The following is a 25,756-nucleotide window of genomic DNA, read 5'->3' as shown; positions in this document are numbered from 1 at the left end:
AGGGTTCTGATCAGCTGTAATCATTTTGTACAACATCTCGTTGCAGATTTATGTAGCCAGTAAGTGATCATAATGTCATAAACACGGGACATGTTGACAGAATATCAGGTGAACAAAGCAAAGTCAACAGCACCTGGACACTGGGTTTGCAGGCACACACGTGTTTCCATGCAGCTGGACAAACACTAGAAGGAAAAGAGCACAAAAACACAAAACCATTTTGGGTGATAGGATGATAGTTTATTTTTACTGGATGGTCTGAACCTCCTGTAACGTTGCTCCTTTACGTGGATATGATGATTCATAAGCATTTGAATCTGGCAAGGAGAGGAAACCACAGAGCTGCACTGAGGCAGGTGTAGCACTGACGCAGGGATTCTCCACAGCCAGAGTCCAAGGGGAACCCAGAGGAAAGCAGTGCAAAGACCAACAACTGGGTGGCGGTAACGGGGTGGGGCGAGCAGACCGGGTTCCAGACAGCGACTTGGACCTGCCCCTCTCCCTCATCTCCCCAGCTGTGTTCTGTGGAGATCCTGGCATCCCAGCCCGAGGCAGGAGAGAGGACCGAGGATTCTCCTACAGGTCGTCTGTCTCCTTCTCCTGCCAGCCCCCTCTGGTGCTGGTGGGCTCTCCACGGAGGTTCTGCCAGTCAGACGGGACATGGAGCGGTGCTCAGCCCAGCTGCATAGGTGAGAGGTGGCCGAGAGTAGGGTGTCCCTGCTGGTGGACATCCTTCTTTAGGGCCCAAGATGATGGATCTTCTTCCCTGTCTCATCTGCAAGACAGAGCAAGTGCTTCTCCGAGCTCCTTAAAACAGGGTGTGAAGTAGCCGGCGTTCACATGCTGCCGGGAATCACAGTCAGCCAGGGGATGACTGAGGGGAGAGTGCAACAGGCGGGGCCGTGGGGACATGCCCCCACCCCCTTTCGCGCGTCTGTTTCTCAGGGAGCAGGGGCCGCAGAGGTTTCTGTGACCGCGGTCCCTTTCTTTGTTTTTGCGATCCAGACCCCACGCTGACCACGTGTGCGGACCCTGGCGTGCCACAGTTCGGGATTCAGAACAACTCCCAAGGCTACCAGGTAACGAGGCCCACCATGCTCAGGTCTCTGTGCCTCCTGTCCCTTCCGGTCACTGTCAGAGGACCCAGGGGCCTTCCTCAGGACAGCCCTGGCGGGGACGAGACCTGGGAACCTGAAGCGAGAAAGCAGCCTGTCTCTTTAAGCCATGCCGCACGGTAGCCCCTCTCCCCCCGCCCACCTGCAGAAATGGGCGGGTGTTTGCACCAATCAGAGAAGCTGGTGTGGAAGAGCAGGATTCATGGTAGCTCCATGGACACTGCTCAGTAGCCCCGTGTGATGGGGACAGGGCGTCTACAGCAATACAGAAATGAGTGAGACAGGTAGACTCCTGTCCCCAGGGAAGCCATACCCTACCGGGCCCAGACCCGGCGGTTGGAGCAAGCAGGTGCCACATGGGAGGCCCATCCCAGTCGGATGCAGGCTCCAGGGACACATCTCAGGGGGAGCTTCAAAAGGAAAGGATTTGGACCTGGATGGGCCCCTCTGGGCAGAAGGAAGCAGGAAAGGAGGGGGTATGTTCAAGGCAGGACAATGAACAGGAGCCCCCGATGTGCCCAGGGGAGTATCAGGGACCACACCAGAAATGGCAGGTCAGGATCTAGCCAAGCAATGGCATTTATTCACATAGACCACGTTTGACAAATATTTACAGCCGTAAACTATTCTAGGCACTAGGAATACAGTGAGAACAAAACAAGCCAAGTGCCTCTAAGGGCTGGTAATGATAAATAAACAAGATCATTTCTGCAACCAACAAGCACTACACACAGCTCAATACACAGGGGTGTGGTGGGGAAGTGGGGATGCTGTTTTAGGAGGTATAGTGAGGGGAGAGTTTTCCTGAACTTGGACTGTGGTGCCCTTGGTGAGAAGGGCAGGAACACCTGGCAGAGTCGGTGGCCAGGGCAGGTTGCGGGACTAGAAAGTAGGCCCGCCATCAGGTCCAGAGGATAATGAGAGAGGAGAAATACGTGAAGCCCAAGTGCTTGCCTGGGTTTGAAAACCCTTCACTTCACTTGGCACTGCCCTGTGAAGTTAAATATTCACACACCCTGTGGCCCAGAGGTCCCAGTCATAGAAGCCAACCCGAGAGACTCTCTCATACATATTACCAAGGAATGAGGAAAACCATAGTGTGGCCACAGGGCGTTTCATCACTCAGCAGTGAAAAGGAACACAGCACGGAATGTCATAGGATGCTATTCCAAGGACAATTGAAACCAAGAAAAACTTACTTTGTTTAGATAATCCCCTAGATTCTATAGGGGACATGTCCTGAAAAGAATTTATACATTCATGGAGACAAGAGACACGCACAATAATATCCTACTTCCCGCAGTTCTTCACGTTAGAAAATGCTTCCAAACCCACCCCCACATGTGAGCGTCACAACATTCCACTGTAGTTGTGGCAGGGCTGTTTATCCCAAGTCTGCACCAGAGGGGCTGAGATGTAGAGAGTTTCGTGCAGCCAGTCATCCATGAGTAAATGTGGACGCCAGAGCTCACAGCCAGGGTCTTCTGATTCTGAGTCAGGTACTCAGTCCATTGTAGCAGACTGAGTTATATCCCATAAGAGCCTTGACCTGGCCCAGGGAGTTGGGGGAAGCCTTGTGGAGGAGGCATAATGTAAGCTGCCTCAAGGGATAAGTAAGATGTAATCAGGCAGAGAAGCAGAAGGGTGGGTAGCAGTAGGGTGGTGGCAAAGTAAGCAGTCGAGGGATGGGCGTGAAGCATCACTGGGTGGAAGGTGATCCTGGGAACCTCCATCCCGGCCACAGGTTGGAAGCACCGTGCTCTTCCGTTGTCAGAAAGGTTACCTGCTCCAGGGCTCCACCTCCAGGACATGCCTCCCCAACCTGACCTGGAGCGGAACCCCGCCCGACTGTGTCCGTGAGTGCTCCCACATGACTCCTCTCAGCAACTCATAACCTCCCCGACCTGGGCCTCCAGGATGTGCTTGAATGCTCAGAGTGACAGGGAGCTCACAACTTCTCATTGGGACCATCGTGATCTCTTCGTGGTCCTTATCCCTTGGGCCCCCCACCCCCAGAAGATATTTCTGCACAAAAGCCTTTCTGGTATTCAAAGGCAATTCCTATGCCTTAGCAAAGAAAAAGAAAACTTTCCCATGCCTGCAGATCCCAACAGTGACAAGGCCCACCCTCAGGATGGAAAATTTCGGGCTTTTGACTGTAATTACTCCCTTGCCCTCAGGAAAAGTGCCTAGGTTCCCTCAGAGTCAGCTGAGTCATTATCCACACGATCTCCGTCTTGACCACTTGCATAGACATCAAGGCTGGGGTGGGGTGGGGAGGGGATGCTGGCCATGAATGGGGCCCATAAGGGAAAGGATGGAGCTGTTCCATCGAGAAACAGGGACATGGGGGAGAGGCTCCTGGAGATCCCAATCTCCCCCTACCCAGCAATGTCTTCCCTCTCACCCAGCCCACCACTGCAAGCAGCCGGAGACGCCAAGCCATGCCAACGTTGGGGCGCTGGACCTGCCCTCCATGGGCTACACGCTCATCTATTCCTGCCAGGAAGGCTTCTCCCTCAAGGGTGGCTCCGAGCACCGTACCTGCAAAGCAGATGGCAGCTGGACGGGCAAACCACCCATCTGCCTGGGTGCGTGTGCCCCCTCGGTGAACCTCTCCAGGGTGGGAGGCCAAAGGGGACAGCTGAGCTTGAGTGAGAGGCCAAAGAAAAGAAAGAACTGTTATTTCCAGAGGCTGGAAAATCTGCTCCTGATTTTCTGAGGTGTTGAGTCTAGGAGATGAAACCAGAGCAATCTAAGAGCTCACAGTGAAGTCACCCCAGGTTTTATCTTTCTACCTGAGCTTGAACACTCCCCAGGCATTAGGTATAGCTTCCCTTCTAGCTCAGTTGGTAACGAATCTGCCTGCGGTGCAGGAGATCTGGATTCCATCCCTGGGTCTGGAAGATCCCTGGGTCTGGAAGATCTCCTGGAGAAGGAAATGGCAACCCACTCCAGTATCCTTGCCTGGAAAATCTCATGGACAGAAGAGCCTGGTGGGTTGCAGTCCATGGGGTTGCAAAGAGTTGGGCACAACTGGGTGACTAACACTTACTTACTTAAGGGTTGTACTTAATCATCAGACAGAGAAAAACTCTGTGTTCCGCTAACCTGGAATAATGCATTATGCACATATGCATATGATAACCTTGATGAAAGCACCAACTCACCGATCCTTCAGGGTTACGAAGAAGTCCCAGACCTCCCTCCTCCTGTTCTTCATTCATCTGAACTCTTAGTTGCAGCATGTGGAATCTAGTTCCCCGACCAGGGATCAAACCCAGGCCTCCTACATGGGAAGCATGGAGTCTTACCAATGGACTACCAGGGAAGTCCCTAACTCTTCGTATTATTCTGAGAGGGGTCCATAGCATCATCAAAGTAGTCTGCCACTTGGTCTGAGAGGATAAGCCCAAAGCCAGATTTCAAAGAACCCATTGACCTAATGTCAGTGAGGTGGCCTTTATTTTTCTAATAGAGCAAAGACTAGAGGCTGAACCTGTCTCCCTCCCTTCTCTTTCCCCAGCAGAGGTCCGGCCCAGTGGGAGACCCATCAACACTGCCCGGGAGCCTCCACTCACCCAAGCTTCTGGTATGTCTAGTCTAGAGCTTTGGCTCAAGAAACTGGTGTTGCTTCCTTCATCTAGTTATCCAGGAATATGCACATGAGTTTCTGAGTACTCAGTGGAAGGGCATGGAAACAGTCTACAGAGTTCCCCATCTACCTCCCAACCCCAGGTGAACCTCAGGAGGAAGTGAGCTTGCAGGAAACAGAAGACACATCCAGAAGAAAGACCAAAGCCTTGTAGAAACATGTCCAGAGCATCAAGCTCTGGAGCCACAGATTACCCCAACCCCTCCTGACACAGGTCCAGGCAGTGTGTGATCATATAGACACAGGCCTGCTGAGGGAGCTTGCTGGAAAGGGTTATGTTTTTAAGACAGGTGTTGTGTCTTTCCGAGTGTGATGTCCAGAATGGGCACAGAACTACAGGTGTGGCCTGACTAATCCAAAATTATTCTAGACTTATCATATCCTTTTTTGAACCATATTCTTTTATTTACCATATTAGTGTGTGTGTTATACAAAAAAAGATTAGATTTGGCATCAAGCTCAATTCAAGTTCCATTTTGGTCATTGACCAGCTGTGTCCTTGGACAAATAACCTTCACCTCCTGAGCTTCAGTTTTGTTAAAATAGGATTCATGATACTCTCCTTAGAAAATTATTATAAGGATAAATAGCAGTTTTAGTAGCTGTCATTCACTTTATGCTTTTATGATATACAATCATTTAACCCCTGATGAGGCAAGTGGGATGGCCCCCATTTACAGAACTGCAGGTGTGGCCTGCACAGGGGAGGAAGTGGAGGCTCTTGCACATGGTCAAACAAGCGATAAGGGAGAGGCCAAGGTGAGAGTCCATATCTGCCTGACTGCCTTTGTCCGTGTTCCTGTCTACAGCTTAATACTAATGTTGGTTTCCTCTCCTCTCTTTCTCCCTTTCTCCATCTTTTCAACCCCTTCCCTCTCTTCTTCCTTCTTTCTCCTTCTCTCTTCCAGTTCATTCCCTCCCTCCCCTCCTCCCTCCCTCTCTCTCTTTCCCTCTGAGACATGGAGCATCTGAGACACAGAGCATCACAAGATCAGAGCACTCCAACCCCGCCCCCCCACCCCCCGCATGTTAGATGTTGGGGAAGACAGTCTCAGGGAGTGAACTGGGGTCAGTCATCAGGTGGCCTCAGTTCTGCCAGCACATGTGAAAGCCCCTCTCACGTCTGTTTCTTAACTCCTCTAGTTCCTGGGGATGTTTTTGCCAAGAATTCCCTATGGAAAGGGGCCTATGAGTACCAGGGGAAGAAGCAGCCAGCCATGCTCAGGGTGACTGGCTTCCAGGTCATCAACAGCAAGGTCAACGCCACCATGATTGACCACAGCGGCGTGGAGCTGCACTTGGCTGGTAAGGTGCAAGCCACCTGCGGGAAAGCCTGCCAGGTGGTAAGGGGGATGGGCATACGCTCTAAAGTCATTTCTTTTTGCTGTCCTGCAAGGTTCAGATTGGTCTGGTAGGCAGGGGAAGAGGAAATGTCTATTCATCTTTGTTTACATGGTAAAAGCACCACAGACTACAGGGAAATGGTTAGATGACAAACATTAGTAAATTGAAAGTAGGAAAAAAAAAAAAAACCTCTTATAAATAAAGAAAAAGGAGACAGATATCCCTAAGAACTAAACCAAAAATAGAGGCAGATAACTCCCAGAAGCCAAAGTACAGTTAATAAACAAATGGAAAAAGATTTTTAGCAATAATCAAAAGAAGTGGAAAATGTCACTTTCCACTTATTCCACTTTTTTTAAGCCATAAATTTTGGTGTTAGTCCAGTGAAGGTAGTACTGGTAAGTATGAAATAGTATAATTGAACAAAATAATTTGGCAGTTTGTATCAAGAGCCATGAAAATGACTGGACCCATCAATTACACTTCTAAAAATTTTTATCATAAGAAATAGTTATAGAGGGAATCAAACATTTGTGAAAAAATAATGGGCTAATTGTATAACATAACACCTGGGAATAGAAAATTGTCTTGAAAGAAATGGATATATTAATTTTAGTATGTCTGCTGGATGAAATATTATGCCAATTTGGGAGAAAGTACACCCACTATAATGCATTTAAAATGTGACTCCAGTTTTTAAAGGGAAAAAAATATATTCGAAAGAAAGAAAATTGAAAGTCATTACACTAAAGTGTTAACGGTGGTTATTTCTCAGAAATGAGACCAAGAATGAATTTTCTTTCTTCAGGCATCTCTGCATTTGCCAAAATTTCCCCAATTTTCAAACTTTATACAATCAGAAAAACTAAATATCTTGGAAAGCGAATGTTTATTGACTAAATGGGTCGATCGATGGAAGCATGGGTGCATGTGGACACACAGCCCTGCGTGCAGTCACAACCACTCATTCATGCGTGCACACGCAAACACGACTAATGCTCACAGTCACTCAGTTGCTCTGAAACACAGTCCTAACACATCCACACACACTGGTACACGTGCCCTCATGTATTCCCTGCACCCACTGAATTATAAGCACACCATATGTTAAGCGACCCTTAACATATGCAAAATCCTGTTCCCTTTATTCTCAAGTATACATGTCTAAACAGGAACACAACCACAGACCAGTCATCCAGGTGTTTATTAGCACACATATGCACATTCTTGCATATCCTCACATTTCAGCCTACACAAACTCACAGGCCACGCTACGCTTACCTAACTCCAGTTATTCATGGGATGTTTATAGCAATATCTACACATGAAATCGCTCAGGGGCTCCCCTGGTGGCTCAGTGGTAAAGAATCCACCTGCCAGTACAGGAACACAGGTTTGATCCCTGCTCCAGGAAGATCTCAAGTGCCACAGGGCAATTAAGCCCATGTGCCACAACTGTTAAGCCTGTGCTCTAGAGCCTGGGATCCACAGCCACCTAGAGCCCATGCTCTGCCGCAGGACAAGCCACTGCGAAGAGAAGCCCATGCACAGAAACTGCAGAGCGGCCCCCACTCACGGCAACTAGAGGAAAGCCCAAGAAGCCGCGGAAACCCGACACAGCCAAAAATAAATAAATTCAAATAAATCCTGCTCAGACACTCACACCCACATACCCACAAACTTGGGTTTTGAAATTTTACCAGATCTTTCAAGTGTACCCTCTGAACTTTCTTTTTCCAGGAATTTACAAGAAAGAAGATTTCCATCTCCTCCTTCAAGTTCACCAGATTACAGGGCCTGTGGAGATCTTTGTGAATAAGTTCAAAGATGACCACTGGGCTTTGGATGGGCATGTAAGTTCAACAGAACCTCACTCAGGCCTTGACCTCCCTGTGTCTTTGCCCTGTAACTGAGTCCCATGTCACTGGCCGGAAGGAAGGGGCCGAAGTGGGTGGAAACTCTTAGGATCGATGTGGAGACTTGGGAGGAGGGCTTCTGTGGGGCCAGGACTGGGACCAAGGGAGTCCCCGTCTGCTAGTGAAGTGAACACAGGAAAAGATTAAAAGGGCCAGGAGGCAGAGTCTAGAGGTTGGTGTATCTGAGTGAGATGCAGTAGATTCTTAAGTATGAGCAGAAAACAGAATTATAACCCACAAACCTGCTGTACAGCACAGGCAACTCTGCTCAATGTTATGTGGCAGCCTGGATGGGGGGGAAGTTTGGGGGAGAATGGATACATGTAAATACGTATGGCTGAGTCCCTTTGCTGTCTACCTGTAACAATCACAACATTGTTAATCGGCTATACCCCAATACAAAATAAGAAGTTTTTTTTTTAAAGTGGCCAAAGATGAAAAAGGAAAAGAACAGAAGAAATGGGAGGTTGACAGCCCAAGAGTAAATTCAAGCAGGTTGAAGGTCACAAGGTGATGGTGGGAGCTGGGAGAATGTGATGAGTCCCAGGCACACACTGAGCATCTTTGCACACTTAAGGATCTTCGCACACTTGAGGGTGATTCAGCACATCTTGAGTCACCAGGACCTGGGGAAAGGAGACAGCTCCTCGAATTCCTTTGTGGGAAAGACTTGTTCCTTGCACGGGCCTTCTTCAGGTGGAATCCAGGTCTGCGGGGATACTTCGCTGCCCAGACCTTTCAGTTTCACAGGCAGGGATGTGGAACAGTCACCCGTCACTGCGTCAGCTTCCCTGTCTTGGATTACTGAAGCTAGAAGCGGAGGGGCAGGAGGGAGGAAGAGGTCATGAGGCCAGAGAAACAGAGAGCTGAGTCAGGGGTCATCCTCACGGCCAAGACCAGCTGGTAGAGGGCTGAGGGTCGAGTGACTTTGCTGATAAACACTAAAGGAGAAGCGAGTGGCTTCTTCAGGAGCTGGCACGTGGGGTTAGTTCCTGGGGATTCTTGAGAGTAGTCTGTGGATCGCTTGGGTGTCCTGGTCCTGGCTGGCTTCAATAGTAGAGGTCCAGCTGCCGTGCCAAGACAACAGACTCCCACACAGCGAGGTGGGCAGCCAGAGGCAAGAGGACAAGGGTCGGACTTGGGAGCTGGAGTCCAGGCCAGGGACTAGGTGTCAGGGGTGCTCTGGAGGTCCAGGAACCGCCAGAGCAGCTGCCTGGGATGACAGCTAACCACTGGACCCACTTCTCTGTCACCCAGACTGTACCTGGGGGGATGGGGGAGAGGTCAGCCTGGAGCGCAGGGGACAGAGGGCTACACCTGGGGATGGAGCGGGAGTCAGAAGGGACCCCAGTAGGACAGACATCCTCAGAGTTTGCATGTCTGTGTCCGGGGCACAAGCCTCACAGAAGCAAGTGCAGAGGGAGCCAGAAGCAGTTATGTCCCCAGCTACCCGCCTCCAAAATTAATAGCTTATTGGAATAGGGATGAACTCCCCAAAGTACGTTCAGTCTGCTAAGTAAGTTTTCATCATGGTTTGGTTTGTTCCACAGTGTTCTAAAACTTTTTTTTTTGTTTGCAGAATAAAATAGTTAACACATATCTAGAGCCTATTGAGTGTTCTAAGCATTTTATCTATATTGACTGGTATCAATCTAGCAGCAACCCTATGACATAGGGACTGTTATGGTTCCCTTTTTAAAATGAGAAACTGAGGCACCGACAGATTCAGCGACTGGACCAGTAGAAGTAAAATATCTCTCTCCCTCCTACAAGCAGTTGGAGCCCGGCCCCCTCCCCAGCACCTCGCCCTTGCCTGGGCGTGGGCAGAGAGCCGATGTCCGCGGGGGTGACAAGGGGTGGGTGACGCCAGCCAGCATGTTTGGCAGCGGGTACCTGTGGGCATGTCTCTGGCCTGGCTGGCAGGACCTCTGGCTCCTTCCGCACACCTCCAGGGTTTGTGTAGGTGGAATGTGAGGAGCCACAGGAAGGTGCATATGTGTGTTAATAAACTGGATTACACGCTCTGCGCCCACCCTCACAGGTCTCCTCGGAGTCCTCTGGAGGCACCTTCGTCTACCAAGGCTCTGTCAAGGGCCAAGGCTTCGGGCAGTTCGGCTTTCAAAGACTAGGTAACTAGCATCCATCCCTGGAGCATGAACTCGAGCAGGTGGTGGGGAAATGTGTGTGTTGGCATGGACGGCAGGGGATGGGTGAAGTTTAACAGTCCAGGGGGTGGGGTTCTTAACCTCTCTAGGGTCACTGATATCTTTGAGATTTTGATAAAAGCTGTGACACATCTCCTTGGAAACAAGCACAGTACATGATACAGGCAACCATGGCCAAACCATTTCCTGCTCAGCCCTGGAGTTGAGAGCCCCCAGCTTCACGGACACTGGGTCTCAGATGTGCCCCCCCTCAACACTACCTGGCCAGCCCTGAAGCATTGCTGAGCCCACCCCGAGCATTATGACCACGTGGGGCTCACAGGGGCGTCTCAGCTGGAGAAGGGTAGTTTCCCTGCCCTCGTTTTACAGATGAGAATATTGAGTGTCAAGGAGGCATCCTTCCCTACCTCCTCCCCGGCATCTATGCCCTGCACCTCATGTCATCAGTGTCAAGCGTCCTCACGCCAGAGACTGGCCTGGACCCAGAGCCTCTAATGGGGAGAGGGGTCCTGGCTTCTGGGAAGCAGTGCAGGGGGAGACAGGAGGCAGCCCCCAGTGATTGAGGGTCAGCTCTATACCCCACCCAGGATGCTGACACTCCAGTCTCCTGGGACCCCCATCTGCCAAGGCGGTGCAGTGTGTTTTCAGCTCTCATCTCCAGAGAGCTGCTCCTGGTCTTCTGCGGAAACCTGTTCCCTGTGGTTCCCACCCCACCCCGCTCTGCCCCTGGAGCTCAGCTCTGCCCTCTTAGCTGCAGGAGTAAAAACTCTCGCCCTTCTAGAAAGCAGCCTTGTGAAGACTTCAGGGTAGTCCCCCAGGCCCCTTATGCTGGAGTGACCCAGGAGACCAAGCTCTCGTTCTGACTTCACCACCGATGAAGCCGGAGCAGACCCTTCCCCTCTCCGAGGGAGCCTCAGCCCCTCACTTGGTGGGGCACTCTCACAATGGCCTTCTGAGTCCTCCCAGTCAGAGAGGGGGAGTGGGGAGGAGGGGGAGGCCCTGAGCACCCACCCCACCCCACCCTCCAGAGCAGGTCCACCTTCATCTGCCTTATATTTTGGCTTCCTCAGAAGGTGTCACGTGATAAAAGTCTTCTATGGCCAAAAGAAGCTTGGAAACTTCCAAGGGGCTGTGCTCTTTTAAGGCTCTGGGGCACAGTTTCAGATTCTCCAGCAAACTGGCTTCCCCAGGCCTGACCAGCTCGTGTGGACTGACCACCCTTCTCTGGGGGATGGCCCGGTTTGGGGGGAAGGCAGCCGAGTGGGCCCTGGGCAGCACCCCGAGCCGCACCCTGCTTCCCAGCATTGGCCACTGTGTCTGTGACCGGAGGTTTCTGCTCTGGGACTTTGCAGACCTCAGGCTGCTGGAGTCAGACCCGGAGTCCATCGGCCGCCACTTTGCTTCCAACAGCAGCTCAGTGGCAGCCGCCATCCTGGTGCCTTTCATCGCCCTCATCATCGCCGGCTTCGTGCTTTATCTCTACAAGCACAGGTATGGGGCGGGGACAAGAGGGTCCCACAGCAAGCGCCCCACCCCGTCCCCGACCCCGACCCCCCAGCCCACCCCAGAGCCTCCCTCTCCCCCTTAGAGCCCTGGAGTCTCTCTGGACAGCTTGTTCATGCTCTACCTCACTCCCAGGAGAAGACCCAAAGTTCCGTTCAATGGCTATGCTGGCCACGAGAACACGAATGTTCGGGCCACGTTTGAGAACCCAATGTACGACCGCAACATCCAGCCCACAGACATCATGGCGACCGAGGCGGAGTTCACAGTCAGCACGGTGTGTACAGCGGTATAGCCCCCAGGCCTGGCTGCCATCGCCGCTGCCACCGAGAGCCCCGCCTCCGGCAGCCGGTGAGCCCCGCGCCCCTGTAGACGCGTCCAGCACGAGGGGGATGGAGTGCCCGCTATTGCCCGGTGCCAGCCACTGAGGCTGGCACCTCCCTACACCTGGGACAGGGACCCTTGTCACCCCCTTTGCAGATGGGAGAACCGAGGCATAGAGAAAGGAATTAACTTGGCCAAGATCACATAGCTCACAAGAAGGAGGATGGCAGGATCAGAATCCAATCCCAGGCAGGGGGCTCCAAGACTGTGCTCTTAGCCACTGGGCTCAGCAAAATATCCAAGTAGGTGTATTAGTCAGAACTCCCCAGAGAGAGAGAGAGATACATATATATGCACAATATATGCAAATGTATGTCCATATATATATGGAAACTCTCAAGATATGTGTGTATACACACATATCGTGTTTGTATTGTATACATAGGTACAGAGGAAGAAGGAGACATTTGTTTTCAGGAATTGACTTACAGGATTGTGGGGCCAGCAAGTCTCAAGTCCACATGGCAGGTCGGCAGGCTGGAAATTGCATCAGGGGTTGAGGTTGTAATCTTGAAAAAGGCAGTCTGGAGGCAGAATTCCTTCTTCTCAAAGGAGACCACAGTCCTTTCTCTTAAGGCCTTCAACTAATTGGTGAGGCCCACCTAGATTATGGAGGGTAATCTGTTTTATTCCAAGTCTACTGATTTAAATGTTAATCATATCTAAAAAAATTCCTTCACTGCAACAGCTAGACTGGTGTTTGACCAAGCAGCTGGACACCAGAGCCTAGGCAGGTTGGCATATACAATTAATCATCACCTAGAACATCACAGACAGATCGACACCATACTTGGCATTAGGCAAGACAGATGGGCCCCCCGCTACACAGACAGAGGGGAAGACACACACATGGAGGTTCCCAAGGGTCCACTGGACACTTTTTCACACACACACACGGATGCCTGACCGGGGGCAGCTGATGAATCTGGAAGGTGTCCTCTTTCCCCGCTGTGTCCCTTCTCACTGAGACCCCTTCCTCTGGGGGCTGAGAACCTGCAGGAAGGGCCCCCACCAGGAGTGCTGTGTTGTCTTCCGCAGACATTGCTTTCTGGGGGAGGCAGGGCCCTCCCTCAGGTGCCTCCCCAGCCTTAGCACACCCACCTCTGAAGAGACGCATCCACCCCATAGAGGTGGGGTTCCAACAGGCCACGGGGGTCATCAACCAGAGCCTAGGCCAGGTCAGCCTCCCTTCCAGGCCCTCGTCTGTGTCAGCATTTGTGATGGGCCGTCCCTGGAGGGGGCAGGCACTGTGAGCAAGGGTGAAAAGTGTAGGCTGACAGGAATGGCAGGGCTGGGAAATGCCAGGGGAGCTAGACTAGTGAGAGGGACTGTGAAGTCTCCACCCAGCCCTGACTGCCCCGTCCCTGATGTGTGTCGCTTCCTTTCGTCCTCACGCCAACTCCCTGAGGATTTTCACCACTTCAGCCAGAGTCTCGGACCACACATGCAGTCAGGGCTGCCACCTTCAAACCTCCCTGAATTAAGCGCTCTGCCAGCTGCCCTAGATCCTTCCGGCCCCTCTCTGGGTCCACTTTTTTTCCCTCTAGATCATATCTGTCACTTAAGCCTAAGCTTAAAAGTGTAGGTATTAAGATAACTTATACATAAAGAAATAAAAATTATTTTCAGAATATATAAGTGAAGTAAAAGTCGTTCAGTCATGTCCGATTCTTTGCAAACTCATGGACTATACAGTCTGCAGAATTCTCCTGGCCAGAATACTGGAGAGGGTAGCTATTCCCTTCTCCAGGGGATCTTCCTGACCCAGGGATCAAACCCAGGTCTCCCACATTGCAGGCGGATTCTTTACCAGCTGAGCTACCAGGGACTCCTCAGACTATATAAAGGCAACTATTTATACAAATAATTAATTTATTGAGTTTTTCTGCACCAAAACACACATGTAAAGAAGGAAGATAAATTCTTCCAGTGAGATAATTTGAAAACATCCAAATTAGTCCTGAGTTTTCACTTTTCTGCTCCATCTTTACTTTTTCCTGCCTTTTCCCTCCTCATACAAATATAAAGAAGAAAAAAGCAAAATCCCCTCTGATGACATAAATCAGGCCTTACAGATGTCAACTAAAAGAAAATGCACAACATGAGTGTTGTGAGTTAGTTTTATTTGGGGCAAAATGAGGACTGCAGCCTGGGAGACAGCACCTCAGATACCTCTGAGAAATTGCTCCAAAGAGGTGGTGGGGGAAGGACAGGATAAATGTGATTTTGGTGAAGGGGGAATACATGCCATCAAGCACACATCTTTCCAGAATGTTTCTACTAGTCTCATGAAGCTTTTGCTAGTCACGAGGAGCAAATGTCACCATGAAGGATTTCAGTGCTTTCCTAGCTTTGAGGAGATACAAGAATTGGTCTCAAAACATCAGCTTCTGAAAATAGCTGTCTGAAGACCTGTCCTGCCAGCTTTCCTCGAGCACACAGGGCCTCATTTCTTCTCTTCACCCTGAACTCCTTTCTGGAGTGTTGAAAATCAACAGCTGCAGCAGCATGTGATTTAATCCTTGCAGAGGGAGATGGCAAGTCCCCATGGCAAGTGCCAATGTGTAGTTGTCACAGGTGATCCATAGTGACTCTGAACTTTGAGTTGCAGAATTATTGAACAGAAGAGAAAAGAAACAAGAATATCCCAGCAACTATACTCCAATTAAAAAAAAAAAAAGTGTTTACAATGAAAAAAAAAAAAGGTTATATTCACTGGTAGGGTTGTTGCAATTTGGGCAGTACAGTTTATGCTGATTTTTCCAATGTTATAATTAATATCATCCCCTTCTGCTCTTGAAAGTGTCCTAGCTTAGGTGGTAAATTATATGGTTTCCCTCTTCACTGGGGACTAAAAAGACTATTGGCTTACTTCATTGAGGTTGCAAACTACATGGAAGCCCATATTCCAAGTGTCTGTAACAGGTATTTCATCAAGCACGAGGAGAAATGACACTGGGTTTCATTTCTGACCCCCTGACAACATCTGTGAGACAGAACTATAAGTGTCCCAATAAAAAATGTTGATGCCTTAGACAAGAAAAGAGAGAGAAAGGAACAAGGATGTCCCGGCCTTGCCCGCACCTTTTGCTTCACATCTGGGGCTCTGCTGGGGCCCAGGTGCCCGCGTGCACGAGGTTTCGCCTCTGGGTCATCTGGGGTTGGTGGCTCCAAGTCTAGGCAGCCCTCACACTGCCCCCTGCTGGCATCCAGGGCCTCAGGCCACAGCTGCCTCCAAGGCCCCTCCACTCACTTCTGGTCTACCTAGAACTCGAGCAGAGAAGGTGCTGCTTGGCTCAGGGAGGTGATCTGGCAAAAATCTCCCTGAACAGGCCCAGGTACACATACCCGTCACCTGAGTGATGAAGTGATACATTCAAATGATGCCCAACAAGAATGGCTGCAATTAAATAAACCCCACACAGGGAAGTCATCAAGGTACGTAGGTTCAGCGAGTAAGAACAAGAGGGCAGGGCCATGCTATGACCTCAATGGACCCCTTCTTCTGTTTAAAAAATATATATTAAAAATGATACTTTACTATTATAAAGATGAATATAATCCAGGCTGAATTTATTATTGAGTGAGTGAAGTTGCTCAGTCATGTCCATCTCTTTGCAATCCCACGGACTGTAGCCTACCAGGCTCCTCCATCCATGGGATTTTCCAGGCAAGAATACTGGAGTGGGTTGCCACTCCCTTCTCCAGGGGATCTTCCCAACCCAGGGATCGAACCCAGGTCTCCTGCATTGCAGGCAGACACTTTACCATCTGAACTACCAGGGAAGCCCATAAATTTATTATTACATGGCCATTATTATTATATTCAGTTTTTTCCTTCTGATTTTAGAAGAAGTTAAAAACATCTTCCTGGGCCCCTAAAAGAGTAGTAGCCCCATAGGCATGGGGGAATCCTGTGGCTAACAGGTAAGTCGGACCTGCTTGGGGAAAATGTGACATTAGGAAGATACACGTTCTTCTGTGTATATCTCCTACCTGTATCCCCACCCTCAGTTCAGGAAGAGTAACAATCAAAGGTAAAGATCAAGGCAACTAACTGTTTTCCTTCTTTCCCCTTTATTCCTTCTCTGCTTTGCCTCTCTCCTCCCACCTTCTGTCTGCTCCCATTCCCTACCCACTGCCCCTCTTGTTTTGCAAACTCTGGTGCCACGTGTTTGCACCCAGTTCTCCAGGGGACAGGAAGTCAGCTCCCCTGGCACAGTGCCCAGTGCCCATCTTCGTCTTTCTCCACCCCTGTCTGCTACCACTGGGACTTGGGCCCTCGCCCTGCCGCCATCCGCCCCTGCCACCCTGGAGAGGATGCCCACTCTGCCCTGACTGGGGGCCCTAAAGGAAGAGGGGCCACCGCCGGAGGAAGGAAGTTGTGGATTGAAAAGAGCAAAGGATGTTGAGGGTGTGCACGTGTGTGCAGGGTCTGAACGCACACACACAGACACCTCTCCTTCATGTGAGTCCTACGGAGAGACCACAGAAGCTTCAAAAAGTGAAACGTGTTTGCTTCCCCCACAAACACAGAGAAGAGGAAAGAGGATGCAGTGGAGATGTTAGCCTCCTCTGGCGGTCGGTACCCAGAGACCAACTGCAGAAAGACAGCAAGGATTACCCCCAGGGCAGAAAACAATCTGAAGAAATCGTTTGGAAATCAGTTTCTTTTCTTTTTTTTCCTAACATAATTTTATTGAGTTCTAAACCCAGTGAATTCAAAAGTCCTCCTAGGTCAAAGGCAACGATGAAAAAGTAGGGCTTGTCACGGGGAGGTAAGGGCAGGAAGCCGGCCAGAAGCCCAAGGTCAAGTCTGGCTGGTAACTGACAAAGAGAAGAGAAACAAGCGTAGCCCAGACAGGGACAGCAAGTCTGCAGGCATCAGATTGGTGCTGGAAGGGACAGGACAGCACACCTAGCCCAGGGTTCAAAAATAATGGCTTCCGTGGACTGAGTTTTTCCTCTGTGCCTGACACTTTAGGTAGATCATTTCTAGACCTTAAAGCAACCGGGGAAGGTAGGAAATAGTATTCTGGGTGGGTGAGAAGGCAGAAAGTGAAGAGACGTAAGCCACACGGTTAGTAAGTGTGGGTCTGGTTCCCAAGTCCGCTACCCTGGCTGCCAGAAACCCAGGTCTCCAAGCGGGTAGGAGGGGGTGAATCTCCAAGCGGAACTGTGGCCAGGGCTGGTGGGCCAGACCGGGGCCCCATGTGTCCTCTCTGGAGTCCATCCTCTCCATCTTGGCAGCATCAGGGCAAGGATGGTACCCCAGGCTTCCTGGAGCTGGTGCTGGCCCCTCGGCTCCCTGCAGCCCCTCATCAGAGCAGACAGAAGCCCTAGAAGCTCCTAAATCAAAAGAATGGAGTGAATGAGGCAGATCCTCTCCAGCTCCTTGCAAGCAGGTTTGATTTACTTTGAGTTTCGTCGTGCTTGCGTCATTGATGAATTCTATTTAAGTGTCCCTGAGACGCTCATGAGTTTGGGAATCAAAGTGTGGCACTAAAGAGACACTTTCTCTGTCCTCGGGAAGGTCCCCATGGGCTCAAGCCCCTGTGCACGTGTGACCTGCTAGCCTCAGAAGTTCAGATCACAGACTGAACCCAGGAATGACAGAAACATACAGGAGGGATGCCTGGCTTGTAAGCAGATTCTGAGTCGGAAGCCTGAGGTCTGACTCACGTGTAAATGGGCTGAAGACGCAACTAGGACTGGCAACGGCAGGAGCCCAGAGGCCAGCACCTGCTCTTCGACCACAGCATCCCCGGGCTCGGGAGAGAGGGCCAGTTCAGACACACACCCCCATATGCTCATCTCTCTCTCTCTCTGGAAGCGAACGCAGGACGCTCTTTGGCTGCTCCCTCCCCCCTTCGTACACTCCCGGGAAACCAACCAGTGGACTCCTCCTGCAGCCCTGCCTCCGCCCCTCCCCTTGTGAAGCCCCAGGAGATGCCCACGGAGCACATGCTGGTGGGGTGCCCAGCACTCTGCTCTGCATTCCCTTTTCCCACCTCTGGCATTTTCTCTCCACCTCCAGAGGCTTGGAAGCAACCAGGGCAGACCAGGCCCTTCACCCACCATTCACACCATATACCCACCGCCATCCCATGAGGTAAAAAAAAAAAAGTAAAACAAACAAAAAAAAATCTTTTGTACAGAGATATATTTTTATTATACAAAGTTTGTACAGTACCAAAAAAGAAAAAAAAAGGTGTAAATTTTTTTTCATTATTGTAGGTAAATGGTAGTGGAAGCCTTTTTTGTAAATGTAATAAAAATGTATAAATATGGTTTTCAGAAAACATCAAGTGCTGTAAATATGTAATCTACACACCTTCTTGGCTTGTCTGCAGTATATACATTTAATTTATCTGTCTCTGTATATGAGGCTTCCCCCTGGGGTCCTGCATTATGGTACTTTACTGAATTTGAAAGCAATTTTAAATTTTTTGAATTCAAATAAAATATAAATTTTTGCATTGGTTGTCTTACATTTTTTATGGACTTTTTCATGGCTTAGGGGCAAGTGTTTGGGAAGGAGAGGAAAGACATATGTGAAACTAAAAGCCAAGAGGGAAAAATATGGAAATCTCTTACTTAAATGACTTTGCGTTGCCTCTGGTATATGTTGGGAACACCCAGAAAAAGTGAGTGTGGAGGCACCATATGCAAAAATTAAATCAGAATGGATCAAACACCTAAAACTATACGATATTTACAAGAAAACATGGGAAAATTTTGTGACATTAGACTTGGCAATGATTTATTGGATATGACACCAAAAGTACAGGCAACAAATTTTAAGGGAGTTCCCTGGTGGCCTAGGGATTAGGATACCAGGCTTTCACTGTTTTGGTTCAGGTTCAATCCCTGGTCTAGGAACTGAGATCCCACAAGCTGTAGAGTATGGCCAAAAAAAAAACCCACAGGCAACAAACTAAAATAGATGAATTGGACTTCATAAACATTTAAAACTTCTGAACATCAAAGGACACAGCAGAATATAAAGGCAATTTATGGAGCAGGAGAAAGTATTTGCAAATCATATATCTGATAAGGGATTAATATCCAGAATATATAAAGAGTTACTACAACTCAACAATAAAAACAAATAAACTGATTTGAAAGTGGGCAAATGACTGGACAGGGGCTTCCCTGGTGGCTCAGGTGGTAAAGAATCTGCCTGCAACGCAGGAGACCTGGGTTCGATCCCTGGTTCAGGCTGATCTCTTAGAGAATAGAATGGCAACCCACTCCAGTATTCTTGCCTGGAGAATTCCATGAACAGAGGATCCCAGCGGGCTGTGTCCATGGGGTCACAAAGAGTCGGACACAGTTGAGTGACTAACACACAAATGACAGACATTTTTCCAAAGAAGATGTAAAATGGCCAATATACACACGAAAAGATGTTCAGCGTCACTAATCATTAGGGAAATGCAAGTCAGAACCACAGCGAGAGCCACCTCACATCCATTAGCATAACTACTGTCAAAAAAAAAAAAAGAGAAAATAAACGTTGGTAAGAACGTAGAGAAATAGGGATCCTTGTGCACTCTTGGTGAGCTGTAACACAGCGCAGCCCCGATGGAAAAGTGCGGAACTTCCTCAAAAAATGAAAAATAGGACTACCGTATCATCCAGAAATCCCACTGCTATATGTCCAGAGAAAATGAAATCACTGTCTCAAAAAGATACCTTTACTCCCAGGAATGTCAGTATTATTCACAATAGGTAAGGTATGAAAATCAGCGCCCATTGAGGGCTCGATGGGTGAATGGATAAAGAAAATGCGTGTGTATGTGTACATATAAATATGTACGTATGTATATATATCCTCACACCTCAAGGAGATGTGAGGAGATGGTGAGCTGTAGTACTCTTTATGTGTTCTGGATATTAATCCCTTATCCGATATATGATTTGCGAATACTTTCTCCTGCTCCACAAACTGCCTTTATATGTACATAAACAGTGACATAAACAATAGTGTTTTTAATTATAGTGATGCCCAGGTCAGCTCAGGACAGGATCCTGGGGACAAAGAAGCTGCTCCCCTTCAGGGATGGGGCTTGATCTGGACTGAGGAGGTCAGGGTCTAAGGACCACAGTCTACAGGGCAGGTGGCTTAGACAGCAGGAATCTATAGCAGAGAAAGGCCAAAGCAGGAGGGTCATCCGGGAGCAAAAGCCACCCAAAGAGATGTGAGGAAGGAAAGTAAAGGCTAGTAAAAACTAGGAGTCTTCTTCTCTAAAGGCATACAGTAATTCCCCCACATGGAACCTTCTTGTTTCAACCTTCCGAAGACACAAACATGCCCCTGTATGCCAGCAGTTGTACTGGACTACTGTACTTTTCAAGGTACTGTACTGTAAGATTTAAAATGTTTGCTTTATTTTTGTGTTTGTTAGCTTTTTATGCGTTACTTGTGTGAAAAGCATTATAAACCTATTACAGTACAGAATATATAGGTGATTGTGTTTGTTGGGTAGCTCGGCTAGCTTCGTTGGATGTAACCAATTGAACTTACAAACATGCTCCTAGAATGCCCTTGTGTGTAGTGGGTTTACTGTTCATCATTTTCACGAAAAATACATCCAGACTACCTTCAGTTCCCAACTCCCACTATCCTGGCTCCCTTCATCCCCCAATCACCTCAGCAACCTGATTTACATGAACTTTCCCAGTCTGAAAAATGGCATTTCATCTGGAATGTAATGCCTTGTTTTTATCTTCCAGCCACAGGGAACCAGCCCTCTCATCAGGGATGTCAGCTAGCTTGGCTGGGATTCAGGGTCAGGAATTGGACTGTTGTAAGACACAGGTAACTGCTGGGTTAGGAACTGGGCAAGCAAATGAGCAAGTATTAATTAAGTCTAAGTTTCAAGTACACATTCACCCAGCCTAGAAACTCTCTAAGATAAATTGCAATTTCTAAACACCCTTTAAGATGAGGAACACTTCCAAACACTATGCGTGGATGGGCTTTCATAAGCCTAAGGATGTAAAGGGACAATACCTGTGAGACAAGCTACGCTGTTCCTGTAAGATCACCTAACCCTGAACAAAGACATGCCATTGAACTAAGAACCCAAATCACTGCATCCCTCTCTCCAATAAGATCACCTGTTTTCTTGGTCTAGAAAAACCCTATATGCTAATTTTATCATGAACAGAAAAGGGACACCTAATGTATGTACAGTGCTTCTATAAGAACAAAACAAAATAAGTAGGAAAACATTTTAGTTCATGAAAATACTCCCCTGAAAAACAAAGAAAAATCTTTTTTTATAAAAACATTCCAGGGACTTCCCTGATGGTTGAATGGTTAAGACTCTGTCTGCCAGTATAGTGGATACGGGTTCAATTGCTGGTCCAGAAAGATTCCACATATCAAGGGGCAACGGAGCCGGTGTACCACAAATATTGAGCCCACACTCCAGGGCCTGTGAGTCCATGCGCTGCAATTACTGAAGCTTGGCACCCTGGACACTGTGCTTCCCAACAAAATAAGCCACCTCAATAAGAAGCCCACGCACCACAACAAAGACCCGGCAAAACCAAAAATAAATAATAAATAATGTTTAAATTCCAAAATTCAGTTCAGTGCAGTTGCTCAGTCATGTCAGACTCTTTGCCTCCCCATGGACTGCAGCACACCAGGCTTCCCTGTCCATCACCAACTCCCGGAGCTTGCTCAAACTCATGTTCATTGAGTCAGTGATGCCATCCAGCCATCTCATTCTCTGTCCCCTTCTCCTCCTGCCTTCAGTCTTTCCCAGCATCAAGGTCTTTTCTAGTGAGTCAGTTCTTCGCATCGATTGGCCAGAGTACTGGAGTTTCAGCTTCAGCATCAGTCTTTCCAATGAATATTCTGGACTTGATTTCCTTTAGGATGAACTGGTTGGATCTCCAAGGGACTCTCAAGTGTCTTCTCCAACACCACATCTCAAAAGCATCAATTCTTCAGTTCTCAGCTTTATCATCCAACTCTCACATCTATACATGACTTCTGGGAAATCCATAGCTTTGACTGGAAGGACATTTGTTGGCAAAGTAATGTCTCTGCTTTTTAATACGCTGTCTAGGTTTGTCATAGCTTTTCTTCCAAGGAGCAAGTATCTTTAAATTTCATGGCTGTAGTCACCATCTGCAGTGATTTTGGCTCCCAAGAAAATAAAGTCTGTCACCGTTTCCATTGTTTCCCCTTCTATTTGCCATGAAGTGATGGGACCAGATGCCATGATCTTCTTTTTTTTACTGTTGAGTATTAAGCCAGCTTTTTCACTCTCTTCTTTCATTTTCAACAAGAGGCTCTCTCCTCTTCACTTTCTGCCATAAGGGTGGTGTCATCTGCATATCTGAGGTTATTGACATTTCACCCAGCAATCTTGATTCCAGCTTGTGCTTCATCCAGACCAGCATTTTGCATGATGTACTCTGCAAATAAGTTAAATAAACAAGGTGACAACACACAGCCTTGACGTACTCCTTTCCCTATTTGGAACCAGTCTATTGTTCCATGTCCAGTTCTAACTGTTGTTTCTTGACCTGCATACCAATTTCTCAGGAGGCAGGTCAGGTGGTCTGGTATTCCCATCTCTTTAAGAATTTCCCACAGTTTGTTGTGATCCACACAAAAGCTTTGGCATGGTCAATAAAGCAGAAGTCAGTGTTTTTCTGGAATTCTCTTGTTTATTCTATGATCCAATAGATGTTGGTAATTTGATCTCGGGTTCCTCTGCCTTTTCTAAATCCAGTGTGAACATCTGGAAGTTCACGGTTCACATACTGTTGGAGAATTTTGAGCATTACTTTGCTAGCATGTGAGATGAGTGCAATTGTGCAGTAGTTTGAGCATTCTTTGGCATTGCCTTTCTTTGGGATTGGAACAAAAACTGAACTTTTCCAATCCTGTGACCACTGCTGTGTTTTCCAAATCTGGCATATTGAGTGGAGCATTTTCACAGCATCATCTTTCAGGATTTGAAATAGCTCATTTAGCATTCCATCACCTCCACTAGCTTTGTTCGTAGTGATGCTTCCTAAGGCCCACTTGACTTCACACTCCAGGATGTCTGGCTCTAGGTGAGTGATCACACCATCGTGGTTACCTGGATCATGAAGATCTTTTTTGTACAGTTCTTCAGTTCTTCTGTGTATTCTTGCCACCTCTTCTTACTATCTTCTGCCTCTGTTAGGTCCATACCGTTTCTGTCCTTTATTGTGGCCATCTTTGCATAAGATGTTCCCTTGGTAACTCTAATTTTCTTGAAGAGATCTCGTCTTTCCTATTCTGTTGTTTTCCTCTATGTCTTTGCATTGATCACTGGGGAAGGCTTTCTTATCTTCCTTGCTGTTCTTTAGAACTCTGCATTCAGATGGGCATATCTTTCCTTTTCTCCTTTGCCTTTTGCTTGTCTTCTTTTCTCTGCTTCTCTTCTTTTCTCAGCTATTTGTAAGGCCTCCTCAACAACCATTTTGCCTTTTCACATTTCTTTTTCCTGGGGATGGTTTCAATCACTGCCTTTTGTACAATGTCACGAACCTCTGTCCACAGAGATTCAGGCACTCTGTCTGATCCCTTGAATCTATTTGTCACTTCCACTGTATAATCATAAGGGATTTGATTTAGGTCATAGATGAATGGTCTAGTGGTTTTCCCTACTTTCTTCAATTTAAGTCTGAATTTTGTAGTAAAGAGTTCATGATCTGAGCCACAGTCAGCTCCTGGTCTTGTTTTTGCTGACTGTATAGAGTTTCTCCATCTTTGGCTGCAAAAAATATAATCAATCTGATTTCAGTATTGACCATCTGGTGATGTCCACATGGAGAGCCATCTCTTGTGTTGTAGGAAGAAAACTCTAATATTAATTAAGTATACTTAAACAGACAATTGCAAATATTACAGTGCAATACAAATAAGTTCAAAATTTCAAAATACAAATGGACAGGTAACAGAAAGAAATAAAATGAGAGCTTACCAAAAAAGGCCATTAAGAAATTAAGCCTAAGTTGCAAAGTGTCAAGGGATGACAGACACAGGACAGTATAATAAAGGCATACAGAAAGAAACTTAACGCACTTCAGAAAATAAAAATCAAATAAAGAAATAAAAAGGATAAGGGATAAGTTAGGAGTCTGGGATTAACATATACACACTACTATATATAAAATAGATAATCAACAAGGACCTACTTTATAGCACAGGGAACTCTACTCAATATTCTTTAATCACCTATATGGGAAAAGAATCTGAAAAAGAATAGATATATGTATTTGCATAACTGATTCACTTTGCTGTATACCCGAAACTAACACAACATTGTAAATCAACTATACTTCAATATAAAATAAAGATTAAATTTAAATACTAAAATTAAAAAAATAAAAGGATAAGTATAGAAGACAACTAATTTGTGTGTACTGAATCCCTGAAGGAGGAAATATAAATAAATTGAACAGAAATGGTATTTATAATTACACTCTAAGGAAATTTTCTAGAACTAAAAGTCTTTAACCTATAGAGAAAGGGGCGAAAAGGGGAAAGTTCAGTGAACTCATTGACTGCAAGACAGATAATAGGTGGGAGTCAAATGTTGGTGTGTAAAGAGGGATTTCTCAGACTCAGAAACGCTGGCATTTTAGGCAGAATGCTTGTTTGCTGTAGGCCTTGGCTGTCCTGTGCAATATGCAATGCCTAGCAGCATCCCTGGAGAAGGAAATGGCAACCCACTCCAGTGTTCTTGCCTGGAGAATCCCAGGGATGGGGGAGCCTGGTGGGCTTCCGTCTATGGGGTCACACAGAGGCGGACACGACTGAAGTGACTTAGCGCAGCAGCAGCATCCCAGGCCTCTACCCACCAGATGCTTATAACTCCCCTCCCCAAGCTGTGAAACACCAAAAATGTTTCCAGACGTTGCCAGGGGTCCTCTGGGAAGCAAAACTGACACACACACTCTCTTCTCACACACACACACACGAACACACGCTCTACTGAGAGCCACGGACACAAAGTTGATAAAATAGCAAAGATGGAAGAAGAGAAAAAGAGGACTAAGGACTTTACGTAAATACATTGGTATAAAGGAAATCAGCAAAACTAAAATTTAGCGAAATAAAAAATATTTTGCTGCATAGTAACACATGTATTTTTAAAATACCCAAAATATCTCACTGTGAAAAAATCAGTAAATGTGACAAACACACACAGTAAATACAACATAAACCAATATGACAATCCAAAAACAAACACAGCCCTTATATTATGAAATGGTTAATAGGTTCAATTTACCGGTAAAAGAAGACCTTCAGATGAGCTCACAAGGGAATGCTCAGTGCTGGGCTGTCACGAGAAAGACGCCCGCAGCAAAGTGACTCAAAATAGCTAAAAACAAAGAAAGTGTTGTAGCCACGCATTCGGGTAAACAAACTCACTCAGAAGGACAATGCAGATAGTGGAGTGCAGTTTATTACACCATCGGGCCCAAGGCAGAGTCTCCTCTTAGCCAAGGACCCCGACCATCATTTGTGAAAATCTTTTATACCCTATGTGTACATCAAACCCACCACACCAATTTCCTTGAGACTTACATAAAACAAAGGAAGGGTAAATACAATCACAGTAACCCCATCATTCATGTGTTAGGTGTTCAAACAGTTAATAATCAATA

General features: G+C 47.5%; 1 protein-coding gene and 1 long non-coding RNA gene across 3 annotated transcripts in view; one reads left to right on the top strand and one right to left on the bottom strand.

Moving 5' to 3' along the window:
- CSMD2 (CUB and Sushi multiple domains 2) overlaps positions 1 to 16,486 on the top strand; it is a 695,284-nt gene extending 678,798 nt beyond the window's left edge. The window contains exons 61-71 of the mRNA XM_088835123.1: positions 516 to 689; positions 1,006 to 1,079; positions 2,860 to 2,971; positions 3,527 to 3,706; positions 4,642 to 4,707; positions 5,914 to 6,075; positions 7,855 to 7,967; positions 10,072 to 10,159; positions 11,548 to 11,686; positions 11,834 to 12,049; positions 16,268 to 16,486. Of these exons, the coding sequence (XP_088691249.1) occupies positions 516 to 689; positions 1,006 to 1,079; positions 2,860 to 2,971; positions 3,527 to 3,706; positions 4,642 to 4,707; positions 5,914 to 6,075; positions 7,855 to 7,967; positions 10,072 to 10,159; positions 11,548 to 11,686; positions 11,834 to 11,993 (1,268 nt within the window). The 3' untranslated portion in view covers positions 11,994 to 12,049; positions 16,268 to 16,486. The remainder of the gene's footprint in view (positions 1 to 515; positions 690 to 1,005; positions 1,080 to 2,859; positions 2,972 to 3,526; positions 3,707 to 4,641; positions 4,708 to 5,913; positions 6,076 to 7,854; positions 7,968 to 10,071; positions 10,160 to 11,547; positions 11,687 to 11,833; positions 12,050 to 16,267) is intronic.
- Positions 228 to 25,445, bottom strand: LOC148777976 (uncharacterized). 2 transcript variants are annotated; one of them, XR_016037157.1, is made up of 4 exons: positions 25,378 to 25,445; positions 12,512 to 12,684; positions 8,657 to 8,840; positions 228 to 1,191 (listed from the first exon to the last, which is right to left on the bottom strand). It is a non-coding gene; the product is annotated as an uncharacterized LOC148777976 (long non-coding RNA). The 2 variants fall into 2 exon arrangements; XR_016037156.1 differs by lacking the exon at positions 8,657 to 8,840.
- Between the last annotated feature and the right edge of the window lie 311 nt (positions 25,446 to 25,756).

This window comes from Moschus berezovskii, chromosome 4 (assembly GCF_049115385.1).
Source record: "Moschus berezovskii isolate FMDL1 chromosome 4, NW_MosBer_1.0, whole genome shotgun sequence".
In the NCBI taxonomy this organism is placed as follows: Eukaryota; Metazoa; Chordata; class Mammalia; order Artiodactyla; family Moschidae; genus Moschus; species Moschus berezovskii.
The sequence above is the reverse complement of the archived record's forward strand: the minus strand, read 5'-3'. Positions and strand labels throughout refer to the sequence as shown.